The sequence below is a fragment of the Polypterus senegalus genome, chromosome 5 (assembly GCF_016835505.1).
Source record: "Polypterus senegalus isolate Bchr_013 chromosome 5, ASM1683550v1, whole genome shotgun sequence".
Lineage (NCBI taxonomy): Eukaryota > Metazoa > Chordata > Cladistia > Polypteriformes > Polypteridae > Polypterus > Polypterus senegalus.
In genome coordinates this window covers 162,728,620-162,748,064 of record NC_053158.1, presented here as the reverse complement: position 1 = coordinate 162,748,064, position 19,445 = coordinate 162,728,620, and the positions used below count along the sequence as shown (strand labels likewise).

Sequence of the window (19,445 nt, the reverse complement as noted above, 5' to 3'; positions counted from 1 at the left end):
ACATAAACAGAAATAAAATATATGAACATAAATAAAATAAATAATAAATAGAAGTAATGTTATATAATCACAATGAGGAAACCAAGAGTATTACTGAAGGTCACAAAATGCAAGTGAAAAGAAATGAGTCTTTAATCTCGTTTTGAACAGTTCAATTGTAGACGATTACTTTATATGTTGAGGTAGAGAGTTCCACAGGCGAGGAGCAGCAGCTGCAAAAGCCCTGTCCCCCTTGGTTTTACACTTGGTATAAGGGACAACAAGAGACAACCGACCAGAAGTCCTAGATAGATAGATAGATAGATAGATAGATAGATAGATAGATAGATAGATAGATAGATAGATAGATAGATAGATAGATAGATAGATAGATAGATAGATAGATAGATAGATAGATAGATAGATAGATAGATAGATAGATAGATAGATAGATACTTTATCTAAGCACTGTGGATGGCTGGTGTAAAGCACACAATTCGGGTAAATAGGCAGGAGCAAGCCCATGTAAAGATTTAAAATCTAGCAACAAGATTTTAAAATCAATTCGAAAACTGACAGGCAGCCACTGTAAAGAAGCTAAAATTGGAGAAACAGAGTAATACTTTCTTGCCTCAACCAGAAGGCGAGCGGCAGCATTCTGGACCAACTGTAACCTGTGTATCAGGGATTTGCTAATCCCTGAATACAGCAAGTTGCAGTAATCAAGGTGAGAAAAAATAAAAGCACGAGTAGCTTTCTCAAGATCCCTAGAAGATAAAAAAAAAGGCTTAATCTTACCTAATAGACGAAGCTGGAAAAGGCAACTCTTGACTACAGAATTTACTTGTTTCTCAAAAGACAAAAAACAATCAAAAACACACCTTGAGAGTCCACATAACCACAGTCACATGTAACCTAACATGATAGACTACTGCGCATGCGCAAAGCGAGCACATAGGTGTGCCAGGCAAGCGTCCTGCAAGTTAAGCCTAAAAATGAAAGAGCAGACAGTGTCAGGGGATAAAATCTACATTTTTAAATTTAACTGCAAGACATGAATCATCCTCACTTGCGTGGAGGTGGTTTGGCTTTGAATAGACTGATGTTGCTTAAAAGATCTCAATCTGCAAACTACTTTGAAAATTTGTTCAAAGTAGTTTTTTTTATTTCCATAAGAAGCATGTGCCTACAGGACACATTTTACTTCGCAAGCCATCTTGATTGGGGGTCCTTGATTTCAAAGGACATTTTGTTCTGTCATTATTTAAAACACTTGCACAGATCCTCACATCTTCGCCTCGCTCCAGTTGGAACAGGTGACGAAACAAGAAATGGGGGAAAAAAACAAAGAAAAGTCTTTTAGCAGATATTTAAAAAAAAAAATTCCGGGAAGGCAAGTCTCTGCACACTGCCTTTGAAAAAGAGATCAAGAGCTACTTGATGATTCTGGAGATGGACAGTGATGTAAATCCAGTTGAGTGGAGGAAAACACAAATTGGGGAAACTTGCATAAAAGTACTTGTGCATCCCTGCCTCAAGCAGCCCTTCTGAGTGGGTTTTCAGCACCACAGAAAGTGTTGTAACACGTAACTGTGCTGCTCAGAAACCAGATGCTCTGGACAGACTGTGATTCTATCAAACAACCTGAAGTTTTCTCAGTAGAATTTTACAATTGTTTTATTTTTTCTGATATCTTTGTGCAATGTTGGACAGAACCTGAAGTTAGAAATTTGTTTAAAATGTTATAGGTTTGGGTGTTTTTGTATACTTGTGGAATAAATGACAGAACTTGATTACAAATCCAAACATTTTTTTATGTGCAGTATGTCACAGAACTTTTACACTACATTACAGTATGTTAGAATTTTGTTCTTGCTTCTATGCAGTAGTTTATGTTTATCTGGTCTGTATGTTCATGCCCTGTAGTTCAATTATGATTAGTATTTTATTCCCTTTGGAATTCTTTTGCCATTATCACTGGAATTTATAGTTTTCTAGGGTGCAGAGGGTTTAGTAACACAGTCTGTTCCAACTCTGCTTTAAGACAGACAGAGGGTTTTTAAGTAATCAACAGAAGCTGGGACACCTGTGCAAATTGTTTGCTTCAACTTGTAAGGATTAATTTACTGTACTTGCTGCAGAACATCTGTAGGTTGTGACCTATTATTTGCTCCCTGAAGAAGGCCCATTTGTAATATTCTGAAACATATTTTTTTTCAGTTTTTGTTAACCTAAACTTGAAATGTAAACCTCTGGCAGTTTACTGCTTACCATTTCACCATTGTAGGTCATTCACTGCATTTCAACTGAATAAATCTGAAGAAAAACTGAAGAAACTGAGATACTCTATAACTTTTGACCGGTAATGTACATATAGATGCCCAAACTCATATGAGACCAATTAGCCTAACCTGAACATCTCTGGTTATGTGAGATGTAGAACACCTGGTGAAAAACCAAACACACACCAACACACACACACACACACACACACACACACACACGCACACAAAGAACAGCAAGCAGCACATTGACGGCCACAAATTCAAACCCAACACAATGAATCTGATCCAACCCAAATCATAGAAAAAATGGTTCTTGCTTATTGTGCTTTTCCATCTCCTTCTTGAGTCTTTAAAAAACAAATCAGTGAGAATATTTATGTATTTCCACTAAGGTTTGGACAGGACTGTGTCTACAGTTGCTTGGTGCTCATATTTTTTCCTAAAATTCAGTGCTTATACTACATTCCTCTAAAAACATATTATTATAAAACTATACAGCTTCATCTCATTATTTTCTACCTTAAAGCAAAAGGACTACAGTTTTCGTGCACTAATTTCTTGTATCCACCCTCTTTCAAATACTGTCACTGTGTTGTGATATTTGGTTAGGGAAGAGATATTCATTTGTTTATTTTAATTTAGTTGGGGAAGTGGGTGATAATGGAAAAGCAGAACTTAAATAAAGGTCATTTAACTTCATAATTTATTGTATTGAACACTGTAAAAGAGTTAGGTTTGCCTCATCGTGCCTGCCACGGCTTAAATCCCACTTTGGAAAGAACACTTGCCCTCATACAGCATTTTCTGCCATGTTTCAGCTAAGTCAGACAAGTCTTTCAGTCACCATAAAACGGATGTCACCATAAGACATGATGAACACTTGTGGTTCCATGGTTATTATGTTCCACCAAAACTATGACCACTACCTTTTTCCATCCATCCATTATCCAACCCGCTATATCCTAACTACAGGGTCAGGACCTTGCCTGATGAATGGGCCTTAGCTGCCTTGAAAGATTGCATTTATAATCTATTTAGTTAGCCAATAAAAGGTGTAATTTCACCTTACTTTCTCCTGTATCAATCTATGGCTAACACGGTACAACACTTTACTGATAAGGGTTTAAAAATGTTATTTTAAAATGCCATGTTATAATTTACTATTTATGTCAAAAAAACTGAACTGGTCTTAGATTAACCTGAACAAATCAGCCTAAATTTTTGAAAGTCTCTGTAAAGTATTACTTTGTGAGTGCAAGCTTTTTGTCTTTTTTAAAATAAAATACTATTGTAATAATCCCCAATAAATAATCCAAGAGCTAATCAAGTATAAATCTGATTTAGTGCTTCTGGATATTAACACAATGAGTTCTGTTATGATTAAATTCTTCAATAAACACCAGTTAGCTTTCTTATTGAAAAGAAAGTCCTTTTGAGTCAGTGCCCTACTTAGCTAGCACTATATGTTTTTCATGCAGCTTTTGAAATTAGCCTTAGGCCGGAGTTATACTTCACTCGACGCGACGCATGCTGCAGCGGATGCTCCGGCTATGCAAGCGTTGTAGTGTTTATACTTGCGCGCGTACTTTATGTAAATCTGGAGGAATCCACCAGGTGGCAGTGCAAGAGAACATGTTCGGCTTCTCTGTGTTGTGAATTGCCTAAAACACCTATTAAATTCCGATAACACCTTACCGCAATATCTCTGAAAAGGATGTTTATTGATTAAATCCATAAATCCAGGGATGTACGTGTCCATTCCAGCAAGCATTGGGCACGAGTGAGAAATAGTCCCTTGACGAGGCCTCAGCTCATTGCAAGGTGAATACAAGCACACACATACACTAGCATCATTTTAGCGGCACCAAATCCCCAAATCTGCACATCTTTGGAAGGAAACTGGAGCACAGTGTGGAATACAAGCAGGAAATACCAGCAACATAACTCCCTGCGAGACAGCAGTGCTATCGCTCCGCCACCGTGACACCCCCATGTGTGCAATTATTCCCTCATGTGTGTATTTATTAACAGTATTCATTATTTAAACAAAATTATATGTAAAATGTAACATACACATTTTAATGCATTTCATCATGAAAGTGATATCAAGTATAAATCTAAAGATTCTAAATGTGCAGAGAGTTGGAATATCATACATTTAATTTGTTCTGTTTGGCGATCTATTGCTGCTTTCTGCTGCTGAAGCCAAATGCCGACATACAGATGCATTCATGGTGCTTTTATATTCAAGCGTCACATATTCCCGATCGTAATGACACAATACATTTTAAAAGTCTCACATACCATCTTTTGTTCCATCTATTTTTTATTGTTTTACTTTACCTGCTGTCAAGTCCAAGAAGCTCGTAGCGATTAAAAACTGGGATGACGTTTACGACCGTCTGCTTTAATGATAAAGTAAACTACGAGGTTAAAGCCGAAATTTCCACTTTAATCACAAAATACACGTTTTCACCGTGTCCTTTATTTTTTTCTCAATGGCTCAAATATAACGCTATACATTATGTTGTTGTTGTTAAGTTGCAAAAATTAAAAAATAAAAGACATATATAAATGACACGATACATTTTAAAAGTCTCACATACCATCTTTTGTGCAGTCTCTTTTTTTATTTTTTTTTGCAACTTCACATCGGCTACATAATGTATAGGCTGTATTTGAGCTATTCATCAAACAGCAAAGTGCGCACATCGATCCCCGAAGGATCTCCATAGAGGCTTGCTATCACATGTAGATAGTAAACAGAGACTCTGACGTCACGTTCCAACTTTTAGCACACTGCGCCCCGACTTTTGCTGGTACTGCAACTCGCGCACGCGTTGCGTTAATTTCTGAGGACCTGCTCAGAGGACGCGTGAAATGAACGCTGGGAACGCGTGGCAGCCATGATGCGGGCGCGTACGCGTTCTGAGCGTGAAGTATAAATGAGCCCTTAGTGACATGTATATAGTAGTATGTAGTTTACTGCTGCTGCATCAAAGCTCCAGTAGCCTGAGTTCAGTTTACAGCATACGATTTGACTAGGATGTGGATGCTGTGATGTATAGTTTTCCCCCTGAATCCAAAGGTTAAGTACATGATGTGAATGCACTTGACTGTGATTGTGTGCATGAATGTTCCCTGTATCAGAATGACAAACCATCCAGGACTGATTCCTGAAAATGAACATATGAGCACTGATGCTGTTCTATTAAAAGGCATTATTTGTTTTTAATACAAAAAGTCAGAATTTCACTGTTAAGTAAGAGGAAACAGCAACATCTAAATATAAATGAATTTTAAGTATAGATTTAATTTTTTTCCACAGCCAATAAAAACACATAAAATCACTTTAGCAGCTTTATTATAAATCTTATGTGTGGTGAAGTGGCAGTGAACAAGTATAAGATATTGTATTCACAAACTATCTTCATTTCTTGTATCAGGGAGTATGAAGTCTTCTTAATGAAATAGTAATGGGAATCACACAACAAAAGTTGCTATTGACAACTTCATTAACTTGATTAGAAAATAAACTAGTTAAAAACTTTGTTTGGTTAAAGCCGTTACAAACCAGAAAAGAAATTCTGCTCACAATATACAGTATTTCTGCAACTGCCAAGAAAGTGCACACTACTATTCCAATATCCATCCCACCACACATACTAATGATCACTATAGCAACAAGGCAGATACATTTAACTAAGACTACATTCATCAATAAAAGCAATTCACTGTTGCTGTGTAACAGATTTGCCTTAACCTGCTTTTAAAATACCCTTAACATATTTTTTTTAATAAAAAGGTGGGCTAGCAAAACTAGCACCTTTGTTCTGCTAAGCATAAAAATAAATATCCATTTCTAACTACTGTATTTCTGTGCACAGAGGGATAAATAGGGTGACAATGAAATTACACCTTGACTTTAAAGCAAACAAACAGCTACCTGTGACAGAATACTCACCTTAACAGAGTCATGGTTAATCATTTTAACATCCAACAGGGATTTAATTGTTTTTGTCAATTCTCTTTCATTCATCTGTGTGCTGTCCTGGAGTTCTTTATAAGAAACAATCTCACTGTTGTTGAAGGCCAGAAGTACTGCCATTTGGTAGGTGGTAACCATCGCCACATAGGTTTTGGAGAGATAGTTCATTTTTACCTCCCCTAAAAAATACCATAACATAATGACATTTTCTTTGGTTTCTTTTTTCTTTTAAAAGCAATGTGTCCAATTCTTTAATAATGGTTATCTATACAATGTGCTGAATTTGATCCTGTACCACTAATATTAACTTTTGGCTTTCCTTCATGTTGGCTTTATACATTATGTGATGTACATAATAATAAGTACATGGTTTTTCATGCAGCTCTTCAATATAAATTATTTACAATAGGGATTAAAAAAAATGTACTTATCATACAAATTACTACAATGAAGCTCTCTAGTATTTCCATACGAACATCACTTTGGTTACTTGTCAGCAAGTTGAACAGGTTTTCTCAAGAAAGCTCCTGCCAAACATGTCTCAACAATCATCCCTTTCTCAAATACACAAAAATTTGTTCTTCAAGTCATGGTAGCTAGCATAATGACAAACGTGGCCTAACCAGAAACCATTTTTATATATAACCTTAATCACGATGGGACTTTAATTGCTTAATTTTTTCACTAATAACATCTGTGTGCAAGCACTTACTTTCAAATACAATTTGTATCTTTTGTTTATTCTGTCAGCTACTGCATATGTGTTTTGTTTTCAATGTTAAACCACACAATGATCTATCAGGAAAGACACTTTCTTCACTATGAGCTTATACAATGGAAACCTTCCTACCTGTGCAAAGATAGTGAAGCCACGTTATCTTCCTCCCACTGAAGTGCTGGTTATAAAACAATTCAAACTGCAATGCAAATATTTTTTATTAGATGACAACCAAGGTAAGTTAGTCAGTGTTGATAAACAGATTTTCAGAAATGAGACTGTGCTTTTAACAAAGATTTCTATTTTGTTTTATATTCAACATCTCTTTGTAAGATATAGCCCATGGTCAAGACACTGAAGAGAACTTTAGAGTGCAAACTTGTTTTGTGGGTAAGGCCTCGGTAAGGAGTCTTAATTTTTGCCCTTAAATGATGAGGTTTTTCCCCCAAGACATAACACTATTCATTATATTACTGGATTAAATACACATTTGAACCATATTTTGTGCTCTAACAGCAAAAGAGAAAATGTTAAGGCAATGTATTAAGGTTAAGAAAAATAAATGTCATGATATGTATAAAAACTGGAAAACTTTCAGTCTGTAAAACATGTTTGGATTTCTAACAGATAAGTGATTGAACTATCTAATTCAATCAGTCTAACTAACTGATTTAACATCATGACAGGAATTAAAGAAAATCCTACAAATTGACTGCTTTCCTTAAACTTAAAACATCCAATTTCATTACAGGCTTTACTCCAAATCAGTTTATTAGTAGTTAGTACTTTACCATCTGCACACTCTTTTCCAATTCTTGTGGGATAGCAAATGTTGAAGAAGGAACATGAGTCAATGGCCATGCACCAGCCTGAAAAAGTGTACAATTTACTAAGATTAAAATGTACACAATTATTGAAACACGTGTAAAACATTTCCTGGTGAAATCAAAAATGTTTCTGAGTCTTTAATTGTAGGGAATAATTAAGACCACTGATTTTCTTAAATTATACATTTACTTCACAATGTAGAAGTTAAGCAGTTTATGTTCAATGGCTACTTCCTAACTGAAATAAATTATTCAGAAAATGTAAACTATTTGGGCTATTTAGAGTAATTTTGTTTGACTTGGATCAAACACATGTAAGACGTTCTTACCTGTAATACGTAGATCTGAAAACTTATACCCAGATCTATAGTGGTTTCCCTTGTTTTAATAAAATTGTTAAATTTATTGTTCAAATCAGCACTGACACTCATATCTGTGTACATACGATGGAGCTTGCTGGTAAACTCATAGCCACATGCTTGCTGTATACAAAAAAGACAAAATAGGGATTTGTAAGAGATTTTAGAATATTTAACATTAACATACACTTCCTACCCTGAAGTATAAAAAAAAATTCTTAACAAGGCAATTCTCGATTTCTGCTGATGTTGCCAACATAGTAGGTTGGTGCAGAATGAACTAATAAGTCATGCTTGTCTGTAGATGACATCTTTCATATTACCTTCAATAACAGATTCATCTTTATTTTATGTAGCATTTTTACAGAACACTGCATCACAAAATGGCTTTCAAAATGAACATCTACAACTCAATGTAATAGTTTCTCTTTAAACTTTATGATTTATACTTTTAACCCATAAAACTGTTTGGTGTCATAAGCATTTGAATGAACTTAACATGTCTCCGAATCGTATAGACAGTCATGTAAACCGTACTCATGTGCCATTAATGACCATTAAACCTACAGTATAAAACATTACTTTAATGAAAGAAATCTGACATACTGACCTTGTTCTAAGCTTTAATTTGGGCTGAATGTACATAAATCATTTCCATTAAGAAAAAAAAATCCCTCATACTGAAATCACTTCTTTGAAAGTGCTCTCAAAGGGTGTAAATATTGAAGTGGCATGAGAGAATTATATTGCAAAATTGTTCAAGGTCAAAATTAACAGTTTTTGTATGTTTCTTTTATTATGGTAACATATGCATAAATAAGAAAACCTTACAAGTAAGGAATTACTCTCGGTAAACCTAAACCGTTTAAGTTTATTGTCATGTGTATAATGAATGTCTTGCATTCTTAATGAATGTACAGTATTTCCCACAGACTAGTGAAATTAGTATAATAAAAACAAAATACAAAGTAAAACTAGACAATATACAGTATGTAATACATGTAACATATTCAAATCTATACACTAACCTAGTATGACAAATAACTGTTTAAATATTCTTTATTAGCTTATCTTATTACAAAGTCTTTATAACATTCATATTTTAGAGTTTTTGCTTAATTCATATGCACTGGTACAAATGCTCAAAGTCTACTTTTTTTTTTAGTTAAATCTGCCTAATCTCCTCCTACCTTTAATTTGTTGATCATTGCTTCTTCAGAATCCATCGACAAAGACAAGCCATGTATTAACCTTTTCGCAAGCATCCTTGCATAAAACTGAAAGGAAACACATTATCAACTAACTCATTTATAAAAATGACAAAACAAATTCAATTCCTGAGATTCTCAATAAACTTAAATTGTCCAGTTTTCTCAACAGGAGAAACAAAATACAGCAACTGTGGCAAAACAGCAATGTAAAATATATTTATATATATTTTTGATTTAGTACAGTAAAGAAACCAACTGTTAGAATATTACAGAGAAAATGTGAACATTTGGAAAGGCCGGGCCAATAAATTTTCGTTAGAATAGAATGTATACAACAAAAAGCATTTGTCAACAGCAGTTAAGTCACGTCATTTTCGAACCTGAAAAATGGGTATCGGAGCCTATCCTAGTTGGCGCAGGGCACAAGGCAGAAACAAACCCTGGGCAGGCTAAACACACCCTAGGGCCAATTCAGCATTGTCAATTCACCTAACATGCATATCTTTGGATAGCAGGCAAAAACTGGAGCATCTGGAGGAAATTGACACAGACACAGGGAGAACATGGAAACTACATGCAGTAAGGACTAAGGTTTCCTTACTGCAAGGCAGCAGCAGCGCTAACACTGCACTAACATGCTGTCTCCTTGTAGTTATGTGAGATTTTGAAAGAGAGAAAGTAGCCCAGCTTAATAAGATTTTACTTGATCAAAATAAAAAAGAAAAAAGAAAATAAAATTTGAATTCTGCACCACTGTTTATCTTCAACAAACAATGTTCAATAGCTGTCATAAGGCAGAAAAATCAGCAGTCATAATTATATTTTAGATATATATTTCACTAAAACATGACTTGGTTGCACTCAATTTTTAGGAACCAAATTTTACAAATTATGGCTTAAGTTGCTCTTCATTGATGTAAAAGTTTCAATCTTTTAAGGTAAATGGATAAATACAATGTGTATTGTAACTAAATATTACATCACGTCCTTTTTAAAGTTTATTTGTTTTTTCTTTTCATCTCCTATGTACATTTTTCTTTTCAAACTATACCCTTAAAATTTACCAGTTAATTTATGTACTTTGTGGTCTAATAAAATTATATAAAAAAAAAAAAAAATACTGTGTTTTCTTTTGGCACCATATTTAGCCAAGCATTATTGTAGAAAAATGTCCATCTACCTGCAGTATAATATCTATTCATCATATATCATTTTATATATATATATATATATACATTTACACCTATGAAAGCGATCACTGCACAGCTGCTATTCTTTCTTGAGCTTATGACGTTTTCACACAATTGTCAGTTTTAAATGATTTGCTGCACTCAGTACTGCTTTTTGTTTTTATAGGGAAATCAATGATACATTAATTTTCACTGCTATTGCTTTCTGTTTCACAGTAATGTTAAATATATACTGTATATAACAGCGTTTTCAAAAACTTGTTTAAAGTTACAGTTAACAAGACTGCTCTGGATATTTTTTTACCTGCATGTTGAAAAGTTGTGGCACAAACTGCTTTAAAGTAACAGTACAGAAAACAAAAACCAATTTTATGAGATACGATAATGTAATTTTTTACTTTAACAATATTGAAGGATGCATTTTAATATCACTTCAAGACTCACATAGGCATAATTGTGCAGACATTAATACAGGTTTTTTTAAAGGTTAGCAGTAAATCATGTTCTAATAATAACTGCAGAATAGATGCATAGTTTGGAGAAAAAAAAATTTATTTATCACAGAAAGTAAAATGTTTAACAACATAGAATGTATATGTTTTAATTCGAATCACCAATGTATCAAACGAGAAATTCTTTTTTTGCCATTTCACTTTTTTTGCACTATTCAGAAGTAAATTCTATTTTATTTATAAAAAATCAATAAAGAAATGCCAGCATAAACTTAGATGCCCAAGTAATAAAGCAGAAGTCATTAGTAAAGATAATACTTAATAGCTCACAATAAGAGCTATTAGGATTAAATTATTTACAGTTGCGTTTACTTCCTCTTTATGTCAGATACTTTAAAATGGCAAAATGCTGTTAGTACTGCCCATGGGGGGAGTTCAGTGGCCACAAATAATTTTCATGGACAGTCTCTAATAAAACATTCTTTTACACATATGTAGTACTATGCAAAAGATTACACAAGAAAATTAAATTTAGCCTTCATGTACAGATAGGTACAACATCTTGAATCAAAATGTCTGCAATGGTTGGGATGCCAAAAGCTCACCGACAAATGTGCAGAGGAAAAATGCAAACAACATTAAATGCATGTAGCCAGATACTCCCCCAAGGGTTAGTTTAATTTACTGCAAAGGTATTAGTTTTAAACAATATAAATTATACAAAAATGTGCAAAAACACAATATATAACATTTTGAGGAGTAACCACAAAACCATTGAAGTAACAGAGTAACTGTACTGTACTTTTTACTGTACAACTTTAAGTGCAATCCGTAGCAATAAGTTTAAAATATCGTCTGTCCGTATAATGGTATTTATCATTGAAGACGGTGATTAAGATGGACATATCTTGATTTGGATGTGGAAGTTGGCAGTATGGCCAAAAATCCTTATCATGCTACAATCAAATATTTGGACAGTATCTGTGTATACTTTTCAGTCTAAATCCTATTTTTTTTTTAAATATTAAGATTTAAAGTTCAAACATCATTGATATTAAGTTAACAAGTCCCATGTAAGAAAAAAAACTGCACATTCATTGAAAAACGTCATTCAAGGTTTAATTTCCTAAAACAATTAAAAGCCTGTCTGCAGCAGTAGTAAGCAGTGACAGACAAAGAACTAAACCAAATATTCTATTTTTAATACACTGAACTGCCTGCCTTTATGAGAAGTAGGGTAATTAAGTCAAAATTGTTACTTATAATCTTTATACAAGGAAACTGAAATTGAGAATAAATTATGAATAGGGTGCAAAAACAGAACCCCATCTTTGCCTTCTTGCTATTTATGTACACATACGCTTTAACTTTTTAGAATAATACTACCTCTTGTTTTCATTTCCCACATTTTTGGTAGGCATTAGTATTATGAAAATTAGTTTCAAGATGTTTATTGCAATGGTGTTTCATGTAATGTTTATTGTGCTCACTAAGAAGCTGTAAATATGTATTGTTGCTAGTAATACCATGAGAATTCAAAATGACAAAAAACATGTTTTATGAAGTGTGTAAAAAAATTAAACTACAGAACAGAGTTAAAACCCACACAAACATTGGATGAACATGCAAACTTTATTAAGGCTTTGTCATTGTGCATCAAATCAAAGTTCTCAAAGATGTGAGGTAACAGCGCTAAGCAGCTCTGACTGCAACATCATATCACTACATCTAAAAACAATGACCAGAAACATAATTATAAATAACACAATTTAAGGCCCTTACCTTCTGAAATACGTCCTTATCATCAATATATTTAAAGACAGTTATAAAGCTTGTCAGTTTATCTTCAACCTCATTTTCTGTCATCCCTTTTGCAGACTTCTTTAACAGATTGTCACAGTACTTGGCAAGCTGTAATTAAAATATATTTAGGACAGAAACAATTAGAATCTAAAAATTGATATAACTGCAGATAGCACTGAAGACTGAATGAATAATTGTGTGAACACAGAGTTGTCTTTTTCTAGTTAATCTAGGTGAGGCTGAATCTTGGTGCAATGAAGTAGCTTCAGCATCTGCATATACTGTAGATGTATCCAGTTTACACACACCAAGCATGAACATTAATGTTTCTACACATTAGCATCAACTTAAAATTTATTTCTCCTTTCAACATTTTTTAATGATTAATGTTTTTGAAACATTCTTAAAATGTCAAAGTTGAAGCATAACTGAATGATCTACATGAAACTATAAATGACATATACACTGCACATACTGTACTATACATGTCACATCTTCTGCAAATGTATATATTTGTATATTGGTCTTTCACACAAGCAACACATTCGGACAATGCACAATATTGTGACTCTTGTTTGAATGAGTGGTGTAGCTAAATAATCACAGACCTGGTGGTATGGCCACGTCTTCTGATACGTGGACTGAACCTTGCTCATGTTCCATTTACCATACCACTAAGTACAGGGTACTTTTCACAATTATATTTTTATCTAATGGAAAGAGAACTGCACAACAATTTCAGGTTGGCAATAAATTACAATAAGTAAGTATATTTAGTCTTTCAGTGATAAAAAACAGTACTTAATTTCTCATCAACTGTTTGCAAAGGGTCAATAGAAAAATACTAAAATATAACAAAAATGTGACTTCAACATTTTTCACAGAGATCTGCGCAAGTACAAAGTCCTGAAAGTAAAAGGAGGGGTTTCTAACTTAGGATATCTTTGCCACTATGATGAATGAGTTGATGTAGGCAATCCAAAGAGTTACTATGGTGTGGAAAACACTTGAAAGGTTCCAGAGAGTAATGCACTGTGATACTCAAATCACAGGGTATCTGCATACTGACCAGCATGTTTGTGCTGGAACACTGCTCATTATAGTGATGAGCAGCTGGTTCAGAAAGTTACAAATGTAGTGCATGGAGAGGAGCACACAGCAGCCACTACATCATGGTAGCCCTAATTATTATTCCTATTCTTAGAATCAACTCTTAAACCAAGTCGTAATTAAAACCCTGAAGATATCAAAATGCTATTTTAAGAGGCAGTTCACCCTTTCTGATTTTTACGTCAGTTGTGAATACTCAAAGCAGCTTGGCTCACTCTGACTACAATTTTTTTTTTACTCTAACCAACCTCTTCATTATCTACTGGCACCATGGATTGTGAGAAACTGCAAATATGGTGTTAAAAACAGACCTGGAGATATGCATGCTTTCAACAAACTGAAACAAGTACAGTTTTCTGGATTACTGTAGTATTGGTAACAAAAACAAAACCCAGAGAGATAAATTATAAGCAAATTATAAACTAAACTCCAAACAAGATCTGCCAGGAGTCATTACCAAAATGATGACAGCATCATCAGAACCAAAGTGCTAAGACTATGAACTGAATTGAGAAGTGTAAAGCTAGTTGCTAATTAGAATACCAAACACTCTGAGTTCAAGACACTAAATCTGTAATTTCAGACAGAGAGCTGAAGCATTGCACAGTGTTTTACAGTGAAGCCTCTGTGATGTGAGGTGCAGTGCCTCTTGGGAGACATTTCTCAGCAGTGTACCGTGAATGGACAAAAATCTAAGAGTGAAAAAAGCTAACTACTAAAGATATGTTGATGAGTTCTGGAGGAAGAAAACTAAGCTTTATGAACAAGTGCTACAAACACAGAGACGCTGGTCCTATTGCTCGATAATAATCTTAAGTAACCTAATGAAATGTAGAGACTAAAAAACAAAAGCAACAATAGATGTGACAACTGGTAAAAAAAACATAAGTAAATGGCATAGAGGTGGTGGGAACAGAAAATGACAAAAAAAAAGAAAAAAGCAAGTAGTAAATTGCAACTATTTAATATTTCACCTTGAAATTTTTAAAGTAAGTATTTATAAAATGCTATTTTGTTTTGTTTAAATTATTTAAAATAGCCTGGTATTAAAGAATAAGTTAACTTTTCAATGTACTTACCAGCTCTGGGGCTTTGCAAATGGATCTTGGCTCTTTGTAGTTTACCACTGAAGTCAAAGCCTAAAAAGAAATTGAGAAAAAAAGTATTTTCATGGTCAAGGTTGTACATAAATATTTAGCTCCTTTACTGAGATTTGTACAGTTTTAACATTACAAGAACAGATAGAATACAACCTTGCCACACGCTGCAGAAAACAGTTTATATGGAGATCTCTCGCAAAAAACAAAGTAATTATAAGGGTTTACAAACTAATTATAATCAAGCATGCAGCCTACCTATATGATCATTTTCATGTGTGTGTGGTCCTTTTTGGCAAGAGCAAAAATTTGCAGGATTTAAAGAGTTAGCATTTTACTTCAGGTTCATTGTTAAAATATAATATACACAGTAGCCTTATTACCATAAAGTTCTGAGCTGTGACGAAATGTGCTTTTGTAGGGTTTCCAAATAAGCAGCTTGCATTAACTCCCTTGTATACTATGCATGAATAACTCACACTACAATGGTTTTTCTCAGCATATGACATCATCAAGGAGGATCACAGACATCTGCTTTTTGTATTACATTCAATACCCAAAACACTGAAAGGGCATTAAGCTTCCAAACTGTTTATGGTTTATATTTTGAGATTTTTCTATGATTTATCATCAGGTGATTGCTGTTTAAATCTTCCAACAGGCAAGCCTTGTTCAGATCCCCTCTTTCAGATCCATACACTAACAAGCAAAGGTGTCTCAAATTTCTAGCACTGAGGCAAACATATTGATTAACACAATGAAGAACTAAAAAGGTTATTATAACTTTCTTGTGCATAAGAAGTATAACCAATAATAAATACAGCTTGCATAAGGAAAATAAAACTCAGATAAATTATTCCCCATTTTAACATTTTTGCACTGTGAATTTTTGCTTTTCAAAATTAGCCAAAGAAAGAGAAAGAGAGAGACAGAGACAGAGAACTGCTGACAAGAATAATACCTTCCCTCTTAACAGAAACTGAAATATGTGTGCTAAAGATGGAAACTGAAAAATGTTAAGATTTTTGGTATGAGATTTTAGTATTTGCTTCTGCACCATGAATCCATTTACAATGAACATAATATCGGAAGAGACAGACGTTACTCTTAATTCAAAAACCACTAGTGCAAACTATAATAACAGCATCATGATTGTTGCATGTTGTCTGCCTTTTTATCTTAAAATTAAATCATGGTAATCTGTAAAATGCAGCAGAATGTTAATTACTATCGTTTATATCTCAATATGGGTAAGAATATCAAAAGTTCAACAAAAGAGCAATGGTGTATATAGGAAATGGGCATTGCTGGATGCTAAAGTCAAAATCAAATGTTGCTAACTTTTGGTCAGTTTGTGGTTTAGCTGCAACATCACTGCTCAGTTACTTGTTTTTATTCTTTAAAACAGCTAGACAAGACTGTATTTAGGCAGTAAGATGGTGTGTGCTAGGGTTTCTCTCTCTCTCTAAGAAGCAGAGGTAAGGTTACTTGTTAAACTCCCAATTCCTTTAACTGTGAGTGTATGTCTAAGTGGCCCCTGTGAATGAATACTGCTTTATTTTTATACTCTATGGTGCTAAAAGTATGCTCTTGCTCTCAGCAACCCTAGAATGGATCAATCAGGTTTGAGAATGCTATGTTACAATCTAAATAAGCTCCTTGTTAAACTTTATTGGAAAAATAAGATGATAGAATAGGCCAGGGGTCCTCAATCACGGTCCTGGAGAGCCGCAGTGGCTGCAGGTTTTTGCTCCAACCCAGTTGCTTAATAAAAAGCACTTATTGCTAAAGTAACACTTCTGCTTCACTTAGTGATTTTGAGCCCTTATTGCTTAATTTTGTCTTAAACAGCTATTTTAATTGCTCCTTATTATCAATAACATGCAAATGAAGAGAAAAAAGTGAAGGACTGAGAATTACTCGTCCATTTTAGCCTTCAAATCATTTGCATGATAGAAAGGGAAAGAAAATCTAGGATATGAGAATGACCTGACATAGCAGAGTTAATTTAATTTCATAGCTTGTTAGTGCTTTATTGGCAAGAATTGCTTTCTAATTAAGCAACCAGGTCAGAACAAAAACCTGCAGCCACTGCGACTCTCCAGGACTGGGATTGAGGACCCCTGGAATAGGCTGATGAGAAGAGGAAGCAAACAAAGTACTGTAAAATAAATTATATGTGTGAACTAGAATGTAAAAGTGCAACTGCAGAAAACTACATCCAGTATTCATTGACCCATTTCTATAAACAGAAAACTACAGCCACCAAACACAATGATAAATAAAATATATAAATATAATGCACTTATAATGTAAAAGTGTGACTATGGAGAGGCCCCAGAAGCATTCATCAATCTATTTGTATACACATTTAAATTCTCGATGGGGATCCTTGGAAAAAAAAACACAGATAATGTACACTTATGTTATGTTTTTTTTTTTCTCCTGTTGGAGGTATATAATCAATAAAAGTCTATGTCTACCAATAAGATGCTCTGGATTGATCCACGATGTACTGGGTTGACCATGTCTCTTTAACGGTAGTGTGGACAAGTGGATGTGTGGCAATGATTTGTTGATAAGCTGGCATGTAAAGTTAGCATCAGATACAGTTTTGCCAGCTTTTTGTTTGTATAACACAAATACATTCCAAATGCCTGTTCCACCAAATGATGAAATACATTTTTATAGTACAGAGGTACCTCGGTATACGTCTGCTTTGGAGTAAGTCCAACTTGGTATGCGTCCTCTTTGGACATGAAAAATTTTGCTTGGTATATGACCTTTGTTTGGAATACGACTCGTGTGCTACTACCCTTGTTTACCTCTCTCTCGAGACGAAGCCACGACTGCCCACGAGCGTCAGTACGGCAGTTGCTAGCATTCAGTGAACAACCCGCGTGCTACCTGTTGTATATGATTGTTCAATGATGCTTTTGTTCATTGCTTTATGTTCGGGTGTTGACTGCTATGGTCTGCGTCTTTTGGGACGTATGACTGCTGGAGGGAGGGGTGTGGTTTAGAAGGCACGCTGTATGAAGAGTTGGTTAAACATGGTTCAAAATAAACAGCATTCGAAACGTTATTCTGAGTGTGTCGCTACTTCTATCTAGAGAACACTACACTACCCTTATTTACCTCTCTCTCAAGACAAAGCCACGACTGCCCATGAGCGTCAGTACGCCAATTGCTAGCATTAAGTGAACAACCCGCGCTATAACTCTCTGTGATATTTCATGTGATTTCGTGTTTTTTTGTGTAAATTTAAATTGATTGTTGAAAAGTATGAAGGTGGCATGCATATCCAGGACTTGGCTGCTGCATAACGTATGCCGAGAACAACAGTATCTATGATTGTGAAAAACAAAGACGTTATTAAAAAGTTAATTGAGGTTAAATTTTAATTTATTTCATCTAATTGCTTTTGTATTTATGTATTTTAATATTAAGCAGTGTTTAAATTATTTTATACAGCCCCATCAATGTATAATATGCCAATAACAATAGAATTTTTTTCATGGGAACAGATTAATCATTTTCCCTTTAGTTCTTATGGAAAAAAATTGTTTGGTATACGTCCTGTTTGGTATACGTCAAAGGATCTGGAACAGATTAAAAGTCCATTCTTGATCCGCATGATCTACACCGACCTTCTATTGTGCTATTGTAATCTAAGCTTTATAACCAGCTTGTTGCCTTTTCCTGTACAGTGACTGTAGCTGCATTATGTACAGTGCTAAGAAGACAAACATCTTTCTTGTCCTTCCATTTCAGCACAAGCACTTTACCCTTTCTCCAAGCCACCTGCACACTTCGCTGTAATTTAGCTCTGCCAAAGTCTTTAGGCATGTCCCAAAGGTTAGGACATACTGTTCCATATGTATCAATCTTTCTTTGCAACAAGATGTCAAATAGCTCTGGAAAAGTATAAAAATTGTCCATGGTTACACGGTAATCTTGATCCAACAGAGCATCGATGATGTAGCTGTGCCATACTGATTGTATTTTGGATCAAACATTGTCCCTTTCCCTGTGTACTGAACCAAATTCCAAATGTATCCTGCTATAGATTCACAAAGCTCGTAAAGGTTTATGCCAAATATTGTTCTTTTTGACTTGATGTACTGTATCCATAATAAGCCATGAGACTTTCACTGATGCTGACATTAAGGTCTGTAATGCAAATGCTCCGAAATTTTCCAACAAGGGTATATCTCCCAAATTTCTTTCATTTTGGGTGCAGGATGGGTATTCTTATCAAAATCTTCAGTGTTTGTAAAGTGCAGATATTTCATAATTAGTGAAAACCTACACTCAGACATAATTTCTCCAAAGAATGGCAGCACTGACAGCACTTTAACAGACCAAGGGATTCTTGGTTCTAACGCTTACGCAAGACACATCTGTACAGTTGCCCGAGTGACAG

General features: G+C 34.5%; 1 protein-coding gene across 1 annotated transcript in view; it reads right to left on the bottom strand.

Moving 5' to 3' along the window:
- The window catches only part of cul2 (cullin 2), a 93,024-nt gene that overhangs the window by 16,654 nt on the left and 56,925 nt on the right, over positions 1–19,445 (bottom strand). Inside the window, exons 12-18 of the mRNA XM_039753562.1 lie at positions 15,002–15,061; positions 12,792–12,920; positions 9,347–9,433; positions 8,127–8,279; positions 7,762–7,839; positions 7,103–7,169; positions 6,229–6,431 (exon numbers count right to left, since the gene is read on the bottom strand). Coding sequence (XP_039609496.1) covers positions 6,229–6,431; positions 7,103–7,169; positions 7,762–7,839; positions 8,127–8,279; positions 9,347–9,433; positions 12,792–12,920; positions 15,002–15,061 — 777 coding nt within the window. The remainder of the gene's footprint in view (positions 1–6,228; positions 6,432–7,102; positions 7,170–7,761; positions 7,840–8,126; positions 8,280–9,346; positions 9,434–12,791; positions 12,921–15,001; positions 15,062–19,445) is intronic.